Below are 20431 nucleotides of genomic sequence, written 5' to 3' on the forward strand. Positions count from 1 at the left end.
ATAATATCTAAGTAACTGAGAGTTTGAATCAGGTCTTTTGTGTTATGAAATAGGGTATGAGTTTGCCAAATGCTGAAAATAAGTAGAGATTTTCCTATTCAATTTAGAAACTACTTTTTAACTTTCTCTCTGTATCTGTCTATATCCTAACTTACTGTTTGATTATCTCAAGGTCAGTGAACTTCAGGAGAAAGAACATCAACTTCTTAAGGTGCAAAATGATCTCAGGGAAAATATGTATCAAACAGAGCAATTGAAGAAGCAATTAGAGACTCAGAATTCAATCCTGGAAAGCACAGAAACAGAGAAGTTAAGGTTGACTCAGAAACTCCTTGAAAATGTTGAAGAAATAAAATCTGTTAGTAAGGAAAGAGATGACCTAAGAAGAATGGAGGGAACCCTCAAAATGGAGCGAGATCAACTCAGGGAAAGCCTCAGAGAAACGAAAGCTAAAGTAAGTTACACTCACTCCTCTTGCCAGCAAGTTAATGTGATGTTTTCCTTACATCAGTGAACCCTTCTTTGAAATGAGTGGTACTTTTGGTGAGAGTTAACAGGATACCACCTTTTAGGCAGGTAATTTGGTATTGTTTTTGAAAATTTTAAATTCTGTAACCAGCAGTTTCTTTATGGGCTTTACCCTACATGTACATTTACTCAATTAAGAAAAAGTAAATATATCTATGTGTGTGTGTCTGTGTGTGTGTGTGTGTGTGTGTGTATTCATAACACAAACATACATACCGTAAAGTTGTTCATTACAGCAATTTGTGATTTAAAAAAAGATAGGAAGTAACCTAAATGTGCATCACAAGGAAACCGGGTAAATATATGCAATAGGCCCAGGTGTGGAGAAAGAAATGGCAACCCACTCCAGTATTCTTGCCTGAAAAATCGCATGGACAGAGGAGCCTGGTGAGCTACAGTCCATGGGGTACAGAGAGTGGGCCATGACTGAGCACATGTCCGGGTGTCACAGTGGTAGAAGAATCCACCTGCCAGTGCAGGAGACGCTGGAGATGCAGGTTCAATGCCTGAGTTGGGAAGATCCCCTGGAGGAGGAAACAGCAACCCAGTCCAGTATTCTTGCCTGGGAAATCCCATAGAAGACCTGGTGGGCTACAGTCCATGGGATCGCGAAGAGTTGAACACAGCTGAGTGACTGAGTGTGCACATACAGTATACATGCAACCCCTAAAAAAACGAAATAGATTTGAATGTTCTAATTTGAAAGCCCAAAGTAAACCTTAGGGGGAAAAGCAAGTTGTAGAAGAGCACATGTATAGCATGTTCGCCTATGAAAAATGTGAGTACATTGTGGGGAGGTGAGGCCAGGGGAAGCGCAAACCTACAGTTTTCTAACAACCTCAAAGATGTGAAGGAGGGAATAAGAAATTTATCATTTTTACTAAGGAAATACCATTTTCATTAAAAAGAAAGTAGTTAACACTAAGCTATGTTGTTTTTGTTTTTTTTTTTTCCTATTAATTAAGGATCTGGAAAAACAAGAAGAACTAAGAATAGCTCACTTGCATCTGAAGGAGCACCAGGAAATTATTGATAAACTCAGAGGGATTGTCTCTGAGAAGGCAGAAGAAATATCAAATATGCAAATGGATTTAGAAAATTCAAATGCTAAATTACAAGAAAAGGTATTGAGGGGGGTCATGGGGCTTATATGTTCAAATACCCAATATATTCCTAGAATAAAAAGTAATGCCTAAAATCCTTAAGGGATATAAAACACTTCAGCCACATTAGAAAGCAGCTTGGAAGTTTTTACTAACCCTGAACCTTATACCTGCTGTGGCCCAGAATTTTCTCTCCTTGGGTATGTACCTAAGGAAAAAGAATGCATTCTTCCACATAAAGACATACAGGAGTGCTCACAGCAGCTGCAATCATAATTGCGAAGAACTGAAAGCAACCCATATGCCTGTCAACAGGAAAATTGATATTTACATTGTGATGCATAAGTTTAAAAATAGGCTAACGAGCTTATGTTTGCCACAGGGTAAGAATGAGGGGAAAGGATAGTTAGGGAGTTTGGGATGGACTTGTGCACACTGCTATATTTTAAATGGATAACCAACAAGTTCTTATTGTATAACACAGGGAACTCTGCTCAGTGTTATGTGGCAGCCTAGATGGGAGGGGAGTTTCGGGGAGCATGGATACATGTTTATGTGTGGCTGAGTCCCTTTGCTGTCTGCCTGAAACTGTCAGATCATTGTTAATCAGGTTGACTCTAATATAAAATATTTAAAAGACAACAAATAAAATTTTTTAAAAGCAGACAAACTGATCTGGGATGAAAAAGGTCAAAATAGTGATTTGTTCTAGGAAGAGCACACAGGTAAAGTAAGTGTTCTATATTTTGGTCTGAGTTTTAGTTACATAGCTGTATGCATTTGTTGAGTATAGCTGAGCTGTATACATGTAAGATTATATGTAGTCATGTATATTATATCACAAAAGACACTAAATCCTGTATGAAATTTTACAGCACATTAATGAGTAAAATGGGATAACTATTGTCTTAATCAGTTTAGAAACTATTCTTAATCCTTCCCTGAAAAAATGATCCAATTAATCCTACCATGATTATCTTAAGGTCCAAGAACTGAAAGCAAATGAACAGCAACTTTTAAAGTTAAAAGAAGAAGTTAGTGAGACTAAGAAAAAAATGTGCGACATTGAGCAACTGAAGAACGAATTTAAGTGCCAGAGTTTAACTATGAACAAAATAGAAATGGAGAACTTAAACTTGGCTCAGAAGCTTCATGAAAACCTTGAAGAAATGAAATCTGTAATGAAAGAAAGAGATAACCTAAGGGGGCTGGAAGAGACCCTCAGACTGGAGAGAGACCTACTCAAAGCGGACCTGCAAGGAAGCACAGCTAGAGTGAGTTGTCCTCCTCCTTCCTGCCAAATAACCGTTTTTATTCTAAGAAGTTTGAAAATAATCGATGCTATTCATGAAAATTTAAATGTTATAACCTTTCAGGGAGACAGTTTGACAATAGCATTTTAAAAATTTATTAGCATAGACATTTGGTACAGCAGTTCCACTTGTAGGAATTTATCCTGCCAGTATATTCACATGTATGGGCAGAAATACAACAGCATTCACTGCAGCACCATATGTGATGAACAAAATCAGAACCAATCCAAGTGTCTGTCAATAAGGCACTGGATAAGTGGGGTTCGTCTGTATACTGGAAAACTAAGCATAAGAAGAGGACACTCTTTACATGATACTGATTTAGAAAAATATCCAGATGGTATGAAATGTGGGAAATAAGTGGCAGAGTTGAGCATGGTACAGGACTGGGATGGGTGAGGCTAGCGTCAGGGCCTTAGACTTTATGTCCCTCTGAACTATTCTAATTTAGCAGTGGGGTGTTGGTTATTTCTAACTGTGAATATGTATTTCTTAAGATTTGATTTAGCTAGTTCATTGTTAAGAAAAGGTAATGTGCCTTTATCTCATATTTCTCAATTTCTTCTGATAACAAAGGAACTGGAGACACAAGAACAACTAAAAATTGCTCATATCCGTTTGAAAGAACACCAAGAGACTATCGATAAATTGAGAGAGAGAGTTTCAGAAAAGATGTCTCAGATTTCACATATTCAAAAGGATTTAAATAAATCAAAAGATGAATTACAGAAAAAGGTATGTGTTGTTTTGTTCTTTGAGGGAACATGTGCATGCTAAGTCACTTAAGTTGTGTCCAGCTTTTTGCGACCCCATGGACTGTAGCCTGTCCACGGGATTCCCAGGCAAGAACACTGGAGTGGGTTGCTATTCCCTTCTTCAGAGGATCTTCCTGATACAGGGATTGAACCCTGTGTCTCTTATGTCTCCTGCATTGGCAGGCACATTCCTTACCACTAGCACCACCTGGGAAGCCCCTAACTCTGGGGGAGTAACTGTCCAAAATTATTTATGAAATGAGAAAGGACATAGATACAGATATGTCAATATAAATATATATGTATGTATACCATAAATAGACACTATTTTACTTTCTTTAAGGAATTAATTCTGTTTGTATTCTAACTTGTTTTAAAATTGTGTCAAGATACAAGAACTTAAGAGAAAAGAGCTTCAACTTCTTAAAATGAAAGAAGATGTCAGTAAAACTCATAAAAAAGTGAATGAAATGAAACAATTGAAGAAGCAGTTTGAGGCCCAAAATTTATCTATGCAAAGTGTGGAAATGGATAATTTGCATTTGACTAAGAAACTTTATGAAAGCCTTGAAGAAATAAGAATTGTAGCTAAAGAAAGAGATGAGCTGAGACAGATAAAAGAGTCTCTCAAAATGGAAAGGGACCAATGCAGAGAAAAATTAAGAGACCTGCTAGCTAGAGTGAGTTCAGAATCATTCCCTATCTAGTAACTATAAGAATCAAGCTTTTTTTGGAAAGAGTGACAATTATTTTGTGGTGTATTTATGTCTACAAACAGTAAAGGATAATGAAGGAAACTTAATTATTGTTTTCACACAAATAGAAAATGCAGTTTTAAAAAGAAGCCAAAATATTATTCAGAAAATACCACTTTTTTTGTTGTTAAGAACTTTTTAAATAGAAGTATAATAGATATACAATATTATATGTTGTAATATACAGTATAGTGATCCACAGTTTTTAAAGATTATACTCCATTTATAGTTACTGTAAAATATTATCTTTTTCATACTGCACAGTATTTCTGGGTAGCTAATTTTATACGTAATAGTTTGTACTTCTTAATCCCTTAGTCTTGTATTGTCCCTTTCCCCTTCTCTCTCCCCTGTGGTAACCACTAGTTTGCTCTCTATATTTGTGAGTTTGCTTCTTTTTTGTTAAATTCATTAGTTTGTTATATTTTTTAGATTCCACATGTAGTGGTATCATACAATATTTGTCTTTATCTGGCTTATTTTACTAAACATAATACCTTCCAAGTCCATCCATGTTTTTTGCAAATGGCAGATTATAGTTCCTTTTTTATGGCTGAGTAATACTCCATTGTGTATGTGTCCCACATCTTCTTCATCTGTTCATCTGTTGATGGATATCTGGGTTGGTTTGGCATCTTGGCTATTGTAAAATGAACATTGGGGTACATGCATCTTTTCAAATTACTGTTTTTGTTTTTCAGAAAATACTTTTTAATTCTCTAGTTTTAAAAAAACAAAAAATGTTAAATAAAGCAGACTATTTCTTTCAGTGTAGTTTTTTAAAGGATTTCTAAGCCAAGAAATGACATTATTCTCAGTGGAGAAATATTTGAAGAATCATAAAAGATTAAATATCTCATTTCTGTGCTTCTGCCCAGTAGAGTTTTAAACATAGGCTCTTGTTAGTGAGTTTTGAAGGAAAAAAGACAAGTATAAATAAGGAAGTTCTTGTGATATGTATTTATAAATATTCACCTATGTTAAAGAACCTAACTGAGTCACTATATAAAATTCAGATGAATAAGAAATCTGTAAAAAATCTTTCTTATTCTCATATTTCATTTTCATGTTCATCATTATCTTCTAGTAAAGAAATAGTGGGAAGTAATATCATTTGTAATCTCAGTAGAAATATCAGACACTTGGAAATCATCTTTAGTGGGCCCTAACTAAATCTATAAAGAGACTAAATTCATTCAATGAATATTTATTGAACAATATTTTATTTTGCACTTTTAATCAGAAATACAAAATATATACTGGGTATGAATTTTCTGTTCCAAGGTTCTGGAAAGAATATATCAGCAGGACTTAGAACACCATAAGTAATATACTTGGTTTTACTTGCATATCGAGTTGGCAACAGTGATTGTAAGGCAGAAATTTGGAAGAGTAGGAACCAGAAATATATCTAAAATCCAATTTTCAGCTAAAAGTAGTAAAGGAACAGATCCTATCTTCCAAAATTATGTGGTTTTGCCACTTTTTCCAATGACTTGAGGTCACTCACTGAAGACTTACTATTATTTATTTTCTGAGCATTTTTAAGACTACTTTAAGTCAGATGTGTTATATTTAATTCTATTATTGAAAAGATATAAAAATGTAATCAAAGTATATGATTAAACATATGTGAATATAGTTACAGCTGAAGTCTTGCTGATTTCTTTCTATCAAAGCAGGATCAACAGAACCACAAAGAGGTAAAATATGAAAAAAGCTTACTATGTGATGGAAACCAACACCTTATAGGAAGCCTGAGAGAAAAGTGCTTTAGGATAAAAGTAAGTGTTCTCCTGTTAAAGTTACAAATGAAGATTTGTACGCCTCCAGAGGTCTAACGTGGATTGAATAGATAATGCTCAATACTTTTCTAAACTTTATAATCTAGCACTAGTATATATATGTATACATAGATACACGCATACACCACACACACACAAAACAGAGGCGTTTGTGATCATAAGACTTCACTGGAAAGGTGGTATTTGAGCAAATAGCTGAAAGAGGTAAAGGATCAAGCCACACAGGCCTGTGTCCAGGGAAAGAGCACTATAAGCGGAGGGAACAGCAGGCACAAAGCTTCTGAGACAAGCTTGCTTGGTGGGTTCCAAGGTCTTCAGGAAGGAGGACAGCCAGTTAGAAGAGAAGTGTGGAGTTAATGAGGAAGAGGCAGGCTGTGGGGCTTTAAGCGGACTGCAGGCTTACTCTGATTAAGATGGAGATCTCTTGAGAGAGACATGATCTGACTTAGATTTTAAAGAAATGGCTCTGTTAGGTTGAAAATGAGTGGAAGCAGGAGGACAATTGAAAGACTAATTCCAGTAATCCAGGCAAAGGTGATAGTGGCTCAGCCCAAAGGGGTAGCAGTGGAAGTGGTGAGAAAGTGTTTGGATTCTGAATATATACTAAGGGTAAAGCCAACAGGATTATCGTCGCCCCTGTTAAAATGCAGTCCCTAAAAACTGTTTGTGTTGCTTATGGCTATATCACTTAGCACAGTTCCCAACAGAAATCAGCATTGAGAATGCCTTTTTTAAAAGTACAAATGAATGACATACAGCGCTGCTCCATGCCATAATATGATTCATTCTAAGACTAAAGGCAGCACCCTCCCCCAGCATCCACAGATTAATGAACATCTATCTAGCTTTTCCTCAAATTATTCAAAAAAGAATTTGTTGTGGTCAACTGCCCCTTCCATAATTTAACACCCTAAACTAAACATGTTATTTATTACATGATTGTAGCAACTTGATGTTCCTCTGCCTGTATTCTCCAGGGTTCAGCTGCCTGGACTTTCATCATTTGTATTTGTGGGCCCAGACTCACTGTCTTTCATACGCAGGCACTGTACTTACCTCGTGAGATAGGTTTTATTGTTTCATTTATAAACAAACTGAGGCTCAGAGGAAGTTTAGTGGTTGCCCAAGTTAATTAGTAGAATAAGGATTTGAAATCAAGTCTGACAAAGTGTAAAACTTGGGCATAGAAGCATTTTTACAAATATAATTTTTATTTCCTTTAAAATAATATCTATATATTTTGTAGATTGCATATATTCAGGTGTCATTTAATATTTGATCCTCTAGAAGACTCTATGGCAGTTATTGTAATCTCATTTTATAGTGGTGAAAATGGCTCAGTGTTTCCCCAGTTAGCGAGTGGCAGAGCTGGAATCTAAACTCAAACTCTGATAAAAGGTTAGAAAACTTAGACTCTAGGCAAATAATAGAAATGTGTGAAGAAGCTCCACCAATCTGACAGATAATTAGTTTGATTCGTGGTCACGTATCTGCTCACTCATACTGCCCACTGTAAATGTAAAACAGCATTCAGACTTGAGCTACAATACATACTGGATTGAATTCACTCAGATTTCCCTTCAGACTTTATATAAACAAATGCTCCTTCAAATCATGGATGTTCAAAAGACCAAAAGAAAATGCATCAAATGATAACAATGATTGTTTCTGATTTTCTTTGTTATATGTTTAATTTTTTTTTAATTTCCACAGTAATTTTTATAATCCAAAATCCATAAAGTTTGCTTTTGATTTTTAAACACAAACATCATAATTTATTTTCCTCCTACAAGAAGTAGTAAATCTTTTTGTTGCAGCTCTAGGGCTGGGACTATTTCTTGTTAAAATAAATTAGTACATTGAATAAATTCTAATTTTCTTTAGGAGCTTCTTAAGAAATACTCAGCGATGGATAATCACTATGAATGTTTAAATAGATTGTCTCTTGACTTGAAGAAGGAAATTGAAACCCAAAAAGAGCTTTCAATTAGAGTAAAAGCAAACCTCTCACTTCCATATCCACAAACCAAACAAATCCAGAAACTTCTCACTGCAAACCAGAGGTGTTCCATGGAATTTCATAGAGTCGTAATGAAACTTCAGGTACCATCTTTTTAAGTGATATCTTTGTAAATACTGCTGTAAATTTCTATTACTAACAACGTGTTTAAGTCCTACCTTGAAAGTTGGCCTGTCATGCTGCAGTCCATGGGGTTGCAAAGAGTCAGACACAGCTTATTTTACTTTTCCCTTTTTGAGAGTTAGCATATTCACTATTAAATTGAAGATTGCATGGGTCTAAGAACAGTGTGCAAGACCCTCAGTGCACCTAGGACCTGTTTATTCAACAAAACCTGAGCTTTGCCTGTGGACCTAGACACTGTCCAGGTATTTAGGAGACAGATGTGAATACCATCTCAAGAACCTCATAGTGAGTGAAGCAGACATATAAACAGGTAATAAGCCTTGTTATAGAAGTATATTTAGATTGTATGACATACCAGATAAAAAGTTAGAGAAGATAAGACTGGCTTAAGCGATAAAGCTTGGCGTTCATTTTGTAGATGAGGCAGAGCCATTGGATAGTTATTTTAAGGTGCTGGCAATGGCATGATCAGGTTATTATTTTAGATACTTCCCTATAGACAAAGAAGAAATGAGTTTGTGGCCAGAAACAGTTGCACTGGGTCCAGATAAGCTGTAACAATGATACTACTACTAGGGAAGGATTCTTGGGATGGAGGGGACACACTTGTGACAGCTTGAGATAGTAGTCCATGTGACTGATGGTCGAGGTAAGGGGGAGAAGTTTAAAATGAGAATCAAAATTCAGGCTTAGCCAGGTTTGTAGACAGTGTTACCATTAACAAATAAAGAGGGGAAAGAGATTAGGTGTTCAGTTTGAGATGTTTTGAGGTAGAAATACCTGTGACAGAATGTTTAAGAAGAGAGACCAAGTACGCATTCAGTTGAGAGTCTGAGACTTGTCAGGAGAAATGTCAGGACTAAAGACAAAGATTTGGGATTCGTATAGGTGGCACATTGCACAACATCTGTGAGTAACATCACCCAGAAAGCATAGTAGAGGAATAAGAGGTTGGAGATACAATAAGCACTTCAGAAGGGGTAATTCTTCAAGAGACAGTAGCAGAAAAGAGCAGCTCATGGGTTCAATGTTAGAAAAAGTCAAAGTGGCGGAAGAGAACCAAGCACAAGTGCTATCACTGAAGTCAGTGAAAGAGTCTGCCAGAGATGAAGTGGTCAAGAGGGCACATGTGTTAGCCGGCATAAGGACTGAAGAGATCCCCCCAATTTGTTGATAATAGAGCTCACTGGTGACCTCTGTCAGACTGGTTTTAGTTGAGTGATTAAGGAAGAGGCCAAATTATAAGAGATTAAGGGATGGTGGAAGTTAGGGGAAGTAGGGAACTGGTATCTGGCCTTCCTGTTTGGTAAAATGCCCTGCAGGCCCTGATACTCTTCCACAAACCCTGGCAATCAGATATCCAGAACTTACTAAAGAGATCCACGCAGCATATGGTATTCAAATTATTATCACCTTAAAGCCAGACATCTAAATACACTTGACAAGTAAATCTTGAGACATGTCATACCCATTTTTGTTACCTGGTCAAGGTAGGCAGAAGATGTTGAAAATAATCTCAGGTATCTAGCTGGGAAACCTGGGTGGTTGATGATTTAATTAACCAAAAAGAGGATAATAGACATAGATGGGTTTCTAGGGAAAGGAATCATGTCGATTTTAAGCCTGTTGAAATTGAGGTGATTGTAGGACACCTGTGAAGTGTATTTCAGGAGGAAGTCAGAAATACAGAACTAGAGAGAGGCCTGAGAGTTATCCTCCCAAGTTGCTGAGAAGAGAACATTGAGACTAGAGTGGCTCTTTCCTCATTCCTCACTTAACCAGGGAACATAGATAAACAAGAGATGCCATCCTGCCTCCTAGTCTCAGGGGTTTAAAACTTCTTCTAAACATGGTACAAGTTTCACTTCCCAATTTGTTTTATGTTTCTCTGCAAGTATGTGCTAAGCTATGTTGCAAGGACAAAGGAAGAACAACATGAATCCATCAATAAATTTGAAATGGCTTTTATTGATGAAGTGGAAAAGCAAAATGAACTGCTAATGGAACTACAGCACTTTCAAGAAGATTATGATGTACCACCTAGAGAATCAAGGGACCTCAAATTGAACCAGAGCATGGATCTACATATCGAAGTATACTTTGTTTAAACTGGGTTTAACTAGATGTCAGGCCTTTTATCAAGTCGAAAAGTACCTTTGCATATATTTAGAGTCATTTTTACTCACCAAAAAATTAAAAATCAGTTGCAGAATGACAGCTGATTGAGGTGTGAAGGGTGCCAGATAATAGTGTAGCGTCTTTTCAGAACCCCACAGACACAGAAAATAGATGTAATATCAAGTGGGGATTCATGGAACCCCAGAATAAGTTTCCAAATGCCTTCTGAAACCTCCTAGATCTGTGACTGGGAGTCAGAAACATTTTCATTACAACTCCACATGGAGTGTCCTACTCAGCAGTATGAGGCCAGCATCCAATTTCCAAAACCATGTGCAGCCTGTTATGTGCCCAGAAAGCAACATCCAGAGACAGTTCATATATTGTGATAAATTAGTCATAGATGTATAGTTTTGAGGGGCTTTAATTTGAGCAGGATTTGTAGACTTGCCTTTGTTACACAGGTTGTACTGCCAAAATTTTATTATCAATAACTAGTTTTAAATTAAAATTATATTTACTTTAAAATATTAAGAATAAAGTTCAGTAAGGTATTTTTCCCTTTTTATGATATTTATATTAAAACTTTTCTAATGTTCAGGTGAGTCATTGCTTATTTTTCACAGGAAATTCTTAAGGATTTTTCAGAAAGTGATTTCCATAGCATAAAGACTGAATTTCAGCAAGTACTAAGTAATAGAAAAGAAATGACTCGGTTTTTGGAAGAGTGGTTGAATGCTCATTTTGATATAGAAAAGCTTAAAAATGTCATCCAGAAAGAAAATGATAGTATTTGTCAAGTGAACAACTTGTATCATGAGAAAACAACGGTAAGTAGTCATTTTCTTGTGCCACCTCATTCTTCTTCTTGTTGACTGCTTTAATTTTTCTACCTCATTTGTTTAAAAAAATCTAAGAACAACTTAATTTTAAGTATTTTCTTAAAATTTACTTGCGTGTGCTTTGTGAAAAAAGTTGACTGTAAAACATCTTCTGCCTCTAATGTATTATGCTTCCTTAGGATAATTAAAGATGTATTTATGCTTATAAAGAAGATAAAATCTTGCTGTGTAGCAATCAATTTTTTACACAAAAAATCCTCTTGCCATTTTCCTCTTTCTATTCTCACTTTGGGCTGCTTCTGTAGGAACTGAGCCTTTTTTCCAAGCAGCCCCCGACAGTGTGAGCCCAGAGCCTGTTTCAGGGCTATAGGCAGCAGCTAGAGGAAACCCCTGGACAGCTAATCAGCTGCTTCATTAGTAAGGCCGCACAGGCTTTTCACTCAGCAGTGTCACTCTCGCATGCCCGGATCCTTCAGCTTTGATGTTCACACTGTGGTTTGTGATCATCGTTCCAGACCAGCCCTAGGGAACAGACTCATAGGAACCAACATCGCTTTCACACAGTTTATTGTTTCACCTTTTACTAATCAGAATATTCATTCTACTTTCTGAAGTAATCCCTATCTCGTATACCTAGAAAAATATGCAGTAATGAGAAAATGGCTTGTTACTGCATGTAACCAGTGGAGAAGGAAATCGGTGGAAAAGGCAACCCACTCCAGTATTCTTGCCTGGGAAATCCCATGGAGAGAGGAGCCGGTGGGCTACAGGCCATGGGGTCACAAGAGTCGGACACGACTTAGTGACTAAACCACCATAAGTAACTGGAGCAGAGGGACCTGGATTAATATTACAGCGTTTAATATTAGTGTTATATCTCTATGTTTGGGTAGTTATTTCCAAACAAAGACTTTAACTTCATCCGGAAACAATACTTTAATCATATTGAAATATAGATAATGTTTCTAAAAAAAATAATTGCCTGTGACTGGATTGTTCATCCATTTGTTAAATAGTCCAGGCCAGCAAAATAGTAAATGAGTTGTTTAAAAAAAAAAAAAAAAATAGTTCACAGTCAATGGAGAAACGCATAGCCAGTGTTTGGATAAGGTAATCTCCACATAATTAAGTGTTGTTCTTGTAATGTTGAAGGCCCAGTTGTGATCAAAAAGCAGGAATTCCTCCAGCAAGTTCCTACTGTTCTGCACAGGGAACTGTACTCAGTATTTTGTAATAACTTGTAAGGGAAAAGGATCTGAAGAAAAAGGAAGATAGGTATGTATGTATAACTGAATCACTTCTCTCTACACCTGAAACTAACACAGCATTGTAAATCAGTTACACTTCAATGAAAAAAGAATGTGGGACTCTTGCAGTGAGGACCAGCATGAATATGTGGCTTCTTCCAGCACCCTGAAAGAAGCAGCTGGTAGTTCTATGTAGTGTGAGGTCCTAGTTGAGAGCCATGGAGCATCCAGGATGCTGGCAAGAACACAGCTAAGTTAGGATCCAACTCTGACACATTGGCCATAAAGCCACCAAGAAATTTATAGGTAAGACCAATAAGGCATCCATGATGACAGCAAAAAGTACATCCCTTAGAAGTTAGGAAGTAAAAGTATGATATGAGTAATTTCAGAGCTAGTTAGGCTTTGATGTAAAAAGAACACACTGGTTGATCATTATTCCCTGCACAGAAATACAGGGTTTTCAGATTAATTACGAAAAGTCAGTGAATGATTTTCCCTATAAGCACTGAGGTTTAGAATGAAAACAGCTTGTTGTTAAGTTTACTGGGTATGTCCTGCTATTAGATGTCAGTTTATGTATGATGTGGTATATGTCATAACGTGCATAATAACTTTAACCTGCGTAATTCTTCAGTTGGGATCCAATACAGTGAGATTATCATCTTGCAAAGCAGTACAGGTGCTCTTCAGCCCTTACAGTTTTATTCTCATCACCAACATCCAACGTCATTTGAAATTTCAGGAACTGATTTGAACCACAAAGAATGTTCATTCTTTTAAAGTTCTATTCTGGAGTGTGCTGAATAATAGGTGTCAGCCTATGCCTTGTCCTACAACTCTAGTATTTTCATAATGTTTTCCTTTTTTTTTTTTAACGTAATTCATTTCATTTGAGGGCTATAATGGTGTTTTTACAATCCAATAGGCTATAATGAATGAATTAACAGAGTTTGAAGAAAGAAATGCTACCATAGCCAAAGAATGGGAACAAGATCTGAAATCAGTGAAAGAAAACAATCAAAAACTATTTAAAAACTACCAAACTTTGAAGCTCTCCCTGACCTCTGGTGCTCTTGTTAATCCTACTACACAAGACAGGAATCTTCATGTCACAACAAGAGCTACACAGCAAGTCACAGAGGTGTGTCCTTTAAGTTTTTCAATTTGCAGTTTCATCAAAGTCTTAAAATGCCTTTAACATCTTATATGACATTTATATATAACATGTCTTACATAGCATTTCAGAGCAAAATTACAGTATTGAATGTGTTAGAGAACATGGGCTATCTTTGCATACGTGTGATGGGCTTGTTTTTTTAAATAAGAGTTCTATTGTGGCTATCATTTAGCTAATTAAACAGCTAGGTGTTATATAAGATCTTTCCTTTGGATTATGAAGCAGAAGTAACTCATAGCTTAATTTGATTACTAGATGCATACACCACTTAAAGTATTATTACTGTACAGTGCAAGCTTCTTAAATCATGTGACTTCCTATTAAACTATAATCTGTGTCTTTATATAAAACTAGTTTGGGAGAAAGAGCAATTTAGGGTTTCTCTAATTATCATCAATATTTTTCATATTGGTTAATGTTATAATCAAAAATGGAAGAGGCTAAAAAAAGATTTTGTAAGCAGATTAACCTGTGCAGAAGAATCAGTATGTTACTTGAATAATTCAATTACTTTACCCTTACTGGGACTCTGTAAAGCAAACATGGTATTTTATTTTATTATCACACAAAATGACTTAGTGGGGAGCCCAAGAGTAAGTTATAATTGATCATTTTTACTGAAATAAACACTCATAATAAAACAACAGCCACTAGTTTAATAAATACCAGCAGAAACCAGAAGGTCACTAGTATAGAGTAGACTGGTGTATTGATTACTACAGACCTCAGTCAGCTGGCAGAAATTTAAATCCCATCTAACAAAGCAGAAAGATGAAGAAGCAGTGAGCCAGGACATGCCTTATCAGATAAAAATCATATGCTATTAGTTTGGAAATTATGCCAAATTAGAATAGTTTGGTAATGACATAGGAATAAATAAATAGAGCATTGGAACAGAACAAAATTCCTTACACTCAGGAAAGTTTGAGAATTTGTATATCATGATGGTTAACAATCAACTCAGTGAGGAAAAAAGGATTTACTTAATATTTGATTCAGAACAACCAGCTTGACACCTGGGGAAAAAAATATCTGGATTTCCACCTCACTCAAACAAAAATAAATTCTGGGTAGGCCAAAAAGAAATGTATTTTCTGAGAAAAACTGCATGTATATGTATGTGAATAATTTTATAAATATGAACAAATTCAGATATTTAAATTCCAGTATTTTTGGTACCTGGAAAAAAAACTAGAAATCACCTAAATGTTCATTAGTGGATGATTTCCATGAAACAGGATGTATGTATCCATGAAAAAAATATGAGAGATCTACATAGATAGCATCACCGACTCAATGGACATTCAGTTCAGTCGCTCAGTCGTGTCCAACTCTTTGCGACCCCATGAGTCTCAGCACGCCAGGCCTCCCTTTTCCATCACCAACTCCCGGAGTTCACTCAAACTCATGTCCATCGAGTTGATGATGCCATCCAACCATCTCATCCTCTGTTCCCTTCTCCTCCTGCCCCCAATCCCTCCCAGCATCAGAGTTTTTCCAATGAGTCAACTCTTCGCATGAGGTGGCCAAAGTACTGGAATTTCAGCTTTAGCATCATTCCTTCCAAAGAACACCCAGGGCTGATCTCCTTTAGAATGGACTGGTTGGATCTCCTTGCAGTTCAAGGGACTCTCAAGAGGCTTCTCCAACACCACAGTTCAAAAGCATCAATTCTTCGGCACTCAGCTTTCTTCACAATCCAACTCTCACATCCATACATGACTACTGGAAAAAACATAGCCTTGGCTAGACAGACCTTTGTTGACAAAGTAATATATCTGCTTTTGAATATGCTGTCTAGGTTGGTCATAACTTTTCTTCCAAGGAGTAAGTGTCTTTTAATTTCATGGCTGCAGTCACCATCTGCAGTGATTTTGGAGCCCAAAAAAATACAGTCTGACACTGTTTCCACTGCTTCTCCATCTATTTGCCATGAAGTGATGGGCCCAGACGCCATGATCTTCGTTTTCTGAATGTTGAGCTTTAAGCCAACTTTTTCACTCTCCTCTTTCACTTTCATCAAGAGACTTTTTAGTTCCTCTTTACTTTTTGCCATAAGGGTGGTGTCATCTGCATATCTGAGGTTATTGATATTTCTCCCGGCAATCTTGATTCCAGCTTGTGCTTCTTCCAGCCCAGCGTTTCTCATGTGTACTCTGCATAGAAGTTAAATAAACAGGGTGACAATATACAGCCTTGATGTGCTCCTTTTCCTATTTGGAATGAGTCTGTTGTTCCATGTCCAGTTCTAACTGCTGCTTGCTGACCTGCATACAGATTTCTCAGGAGGCAGGTCAGGTGGTCTGGTATTCAATGGACATTAATCTGAGCAAATTCCTGGAGAAAGGAATGGCAACGCACTCCAGTATTCTTGTCATGGAGTGAATTCCGTGGACAGAGGAATCTGGCTGGCTACACCCATGGGGTTACAAAGAATCAACCATGACTTAGGTACTGAACAACAACAATTGGAAAGATCTGGAAAAAATATTGTCAAGTTTTTGTTTTTGTTTTTTTAATGCAGGACTATTTGTTTAGTATGCTCCTACTGTGTGTGTGACTGTTTTTATGAATTGAGTATTCATGTATGCTTAGATACACATAGAAAACTTCTGGAAGGATACACCTGGAAGAGTCAAGTTGTTACCTTAGGGTCAGCCAGGGTACTGAAGTGGGAAAAGCTACTCTTCGTCAATTGTTCCATATGCTTTTATTTTTCAAGTTCAAAACTTGATAATAAAAATAAAGGAAAAGATATGTTAAAGAGCTAATTATCAGCTCTTAAGTTGTGTTCGTTTAAAATGTAGGTGCCTATTTAAAATGCTTGGTACCATGCTGACTAGTAAATAAACACTAAACCTTATAATGTAAAGTCTGGGTATTTTTTAACTCAAAAAGCATGAGCTTATAAATTAAAAAAAAAAAATACATGTGTAAATTGGCATTTGGCTTCTTCTCTTTTATCCTCTGTTAATGCGATCTCTGAAAATGAATACCTGTATATGATTATCTTTGTCTTATATTCTGTGACTGTCTTTATGGCAGACCTTAAACGTGTACTTTTTCTAATAGAAAATTCAAGCGCTGGAGACCTCACTCCGTGAAGCTAAAGAAAGTGCTATGCATAAAGAGGGCAAGATTATGAAGATGCAGAAAGAACTTGAGATGACTAATGATGTAATAGCAAAACTTCAGCGGCAAGTTAATGAATCAAATGAATGCCTTGAAAAAACAAAAGAAATGATCCAAGTACTTCAGGTAATTTAACAATCTCAGTTTACAAATATAAGAGTGGGGTTTTGTTTTTTGTTTTCATTTACTGTTGAATTTGGCAGATGATTTGGGACTCAGCTTTTACTTCAACTTTGTAATATCTATGCATATCTGAAGTTCAGGACTCAAAACTTTTAAAAAGCAAGTGACAACTTAGAAATGAAATATAGGAATATATTTTCATCCAAAATTATTTTTGTCTTCCTAAAAAAATCGTGTTTAAGAGACATATAAATATTATTCTTTATAGTTTAAAGTATATTTTTTTATTTTTCCTAAAAAGCTTCAGATCCAAATAATACTCTTTATTAGATAAGTACATTTTAAAATTCTCTTTTCTTCCACTTAGTCCCTTGTTGTTGAGTCCCACCTGCTAGCCTGTCAGCTGCCTCTGACCTGTTTTTTAAAGAACAGTAGCATGAATATATTTGACCCCGAGTGCCGTTACACCGTCTGTGCCCTCGTTCCTTGTGTCTTTACCATTCCCTTTTGTTTTAGCCCAGCCACTTCCCATTCTTCTTTTACTTGAGTCCAATCCTAATAGGTATTTGTGTTATCTCTGCTCCAGTATCTCTTCATTGTAGTTAAAATTGGGAACTAGTCAAGAATGTCTATTCTTTCCATTTTTATTGTTCTAAAAATTCAGGCTCACTCAATGAGACATAAAACAGAGAGGCAAGAGAAAATAATATTTTTTGTTTTTGTGATAATATAGCTAAAAACCAAAAAATTTCACTGTGAAGCTTTAGAATTTTGAGACTAATATTTCAAATAACTTAATGACCACATTTTTACTCATTCAACAAATATCTGTGGCTACCCGCTATGTGTTAGCCCTTGTTCTAGATGCCACATGTATAGCATTGGGGTAAAAAAGTTTCTCCCTTCCTTCAAGGGGTTTACATTATCATTCAGGAAGTGAGAAAATAATGAAATATATGTGTGTGTGTCAAATAGTGGAAAATGCAATGGAGAAAAATTAACCCAGACAAGGTACGGGGATACTGAATAAAGTGGGAGTGTAAGGGAAAGAGATGTGATTCTATAAAGGGTTACTGAAGAGGGCCACACCTTTAGGGTGACGTGAAGTGATGGGTGAGCAGTGCGGTAGAAGGGCCTTCTAGGCAAAGGAAGTAGCAAACGCAAAGGTCTCAACACAGAAACAGAAAGTCTGGACATGTTCAGGAAACCACAAGAAAGCCAGTGTCTCCCGAGCAGAGTGAGCAAGAGGATAGAGGTGGGAAAGGAGGTGAAAAATAGCAGAGAGCCAAATCATGAAGGGTCTTGCAGGCTCCTCTGGTTTTTGTTCTGAGTGAGATGGGAACTCATCAGAGGATTTTGGCTAAAGGATATCATGGGCTTAGTTAATTTTTAAACAGTTGTCCTTTGAAGAGAGAATCCAGGAGAGTGTATTAATGTGACATGCTAGCTGCTATTAAAAAAAGGGAACCAAAAATGCAATGGCTCAAATAAGATGGAAGGTTATTTCTCTAGCTTATGTGAAAGCCTGAGTTCCAAGTTGGTGGATGGACCATCTTTGACTATAAAATATCCTCAGCAGGGAAATCCCCTGGTGGTCCAGTGATTAAGACTCTGTGCTTCCACGGCAAGGGGATGTGAGTTTGATCCCTGATTGGGGAACTAAGATCCCACACGCCATGTAGTGCAGCCAAAAATAAACAAAAAAGTTTTAAAAAATCCTCAACAACGCTGAGTGATACTTTGTGCCTTAAATTTGATTCCAGTTTGATATTTATATTGTTTTACTGACATCTTTTTCTTTCATTTTCCTGATTAACCTATCTCTCTCCATTTCATTGTTTTCCACCTCTGTTTCATTTGTTTAGGTAGATTGTTTTAAATTGGGAAAAAAACTTGTTGAAAGAAACAAAAATCATATGTTCTCTAAATACATATTCGCTTCCAATTACTTTACCTCAGATATCTATGTTATTCATTTCAGGATTAAAATTTGTGCCTCCCCTGCTTTTCATATATTAAAAGATTGCTGTTTCCAAATGTTCCTGCCAGATCAAGGCAGCTCTTCAGAATTTCTCTAAAATTATTGTATTTTTCTGTTCTCTAAAACATTTAGGACAAAGCTGCTTTAGGAGCTAAACCTTATAAAGAAGAAATTGAAGATCTCAAAATGAAGTTGGTGAAAGTGGACCTAGAGAAGATGGAAAATGCAAAGGAGTTTGAAAAGGAGTATGTCTCTGCCTTAACTGAACGTGCTTTTAACAGCTTAAATTTCCTTTAACTATATAAATTTCTTTGCATTAGTTAAGTTTTTAAAATATAAGAAAACATTATTATTTGCTTTTCTAAAAATAAATTCAGCCACTCACAGATTTCAAATTTATTAAATTCTCATTACATACGTAAAGGTTTTAAAATAAGCACAATCCTGGTTGCTAACACTATGTCTTTCGGGAGGGGGGTGCTTTTTGCTAATTTTGTATAAATAGCTTTAAAATACCCTTTTTATGCTTGAAAGTGAATGTTAAAAACCCTGTGGTGGGGAGTTCCCTGGCAGTCCAATAGTTAGGACTTGGTGCTTTCACTGCCATGGCCCCAGGTTCAATCCCGGGCCAGAGAAGTAAGATTCAGCAAGCCACAAGATGTGGCCAAAAAAAAAGACCTGTGGGTTCCAGTTTGCTAAGGTTTCTGTTGGTTTTTATTTATTTTATTTATTCTTTCTGTCATGTTTTTGTGGAAAAGTTGTATTTCCTTTTAAATTATAATACCTAATACCCAAGAGCGTATTCTTTTTTACTGATTTATTTATGTAGTACCTTATACATGGGGCTTCCCTAGTAGCTCAGATGGTAAAAAGAATCTGCCTGCAATGTGGGAGACCTGGGTTCGATCCCTGGGTCAGGAATATCCCCTAGAGAAGGGAACGGCAACCCACTCCAGTATTCTTGCCTAGACAATTCCATGAACAGAAGAGCCTAATAGGCTACAGTCAGTGGGATTGCAAAGAGTTGAACACAACTGAGTGACTAACACACACACACTCACACTCACACACACACACACACACCATATACATAATAGCATGCCTAAAGTTCCTTGTGATATAGAATAATGAAAAGACCATTAGACAGTGTCAGGGGAACTAAATTAGAAATAGATTGCCTCTAATGAAATATTACCTTTAACAAGCTGGTTATCTCTCTGGGCTTCACATTCATAATCAATAAAAGGATTGGTTTATATTAAAGGATTTCTTATCCCTCTTGGCTCTTAACGTTTTTTATTCTTCCTGTAAATCTTTAATAAATATTTAATGATAATGTGTAATTTTGCCAAATACATAGCACTCCAGATCTTCATTCATTCTAACCAGCCTTCCGGTGATAA

At 36.4% G+C, this 20431-nt stretch overlaps 1 protein-coding gene across 1 annotated transcript in view; it reads left to right on the forward strand.

The window, feature by feature from the left end:
• The window catches only part of CENPE (centromere protein E), a 77027-nt gene that overhangs the window by 49264 nt on the left and 7332 nt on the right, over nt 1-20431 (forward strand). Inside the window, 11 exon segments of the mRNA XM_068975253.1 lie at nt 1494-1652; nt 2615-2905; nt 3521-3679; nt 4089-4379; nt 6137-6238; nt 8144-8362; nt 10301-10498; nt 11150-11353; nt 13541-13756; nt 16865-17050; nt 19161-19273. Of these exon segments, the coding sequence (XP_068831354.1) occupies nt 1494-1652; nt 2615-2905; nt 3521-3679; nt 4089-4379; nt 6137-6238; nt 8144-8362; nt 10301-10498; nt 11150-11353; nt 13541-13756; nt 16865-17050; nt 19161-19273 (2138 nt within the window).

The sequence above is a fragment of the Capricornis sumatraensis genome, chromosome 7, assembly GCF_032405125.1.
Source record: "Capricornis sumatraensis isolate serow.1 chromosome 7, serow.2, whole genome shotgun sequence".
Lineage (NCBI taxonomy): Eukaryota > Metazoa > Chordata > Mammalia > Artiodactyla > Bovidae > Capricornis > Capricornis sumatraensis.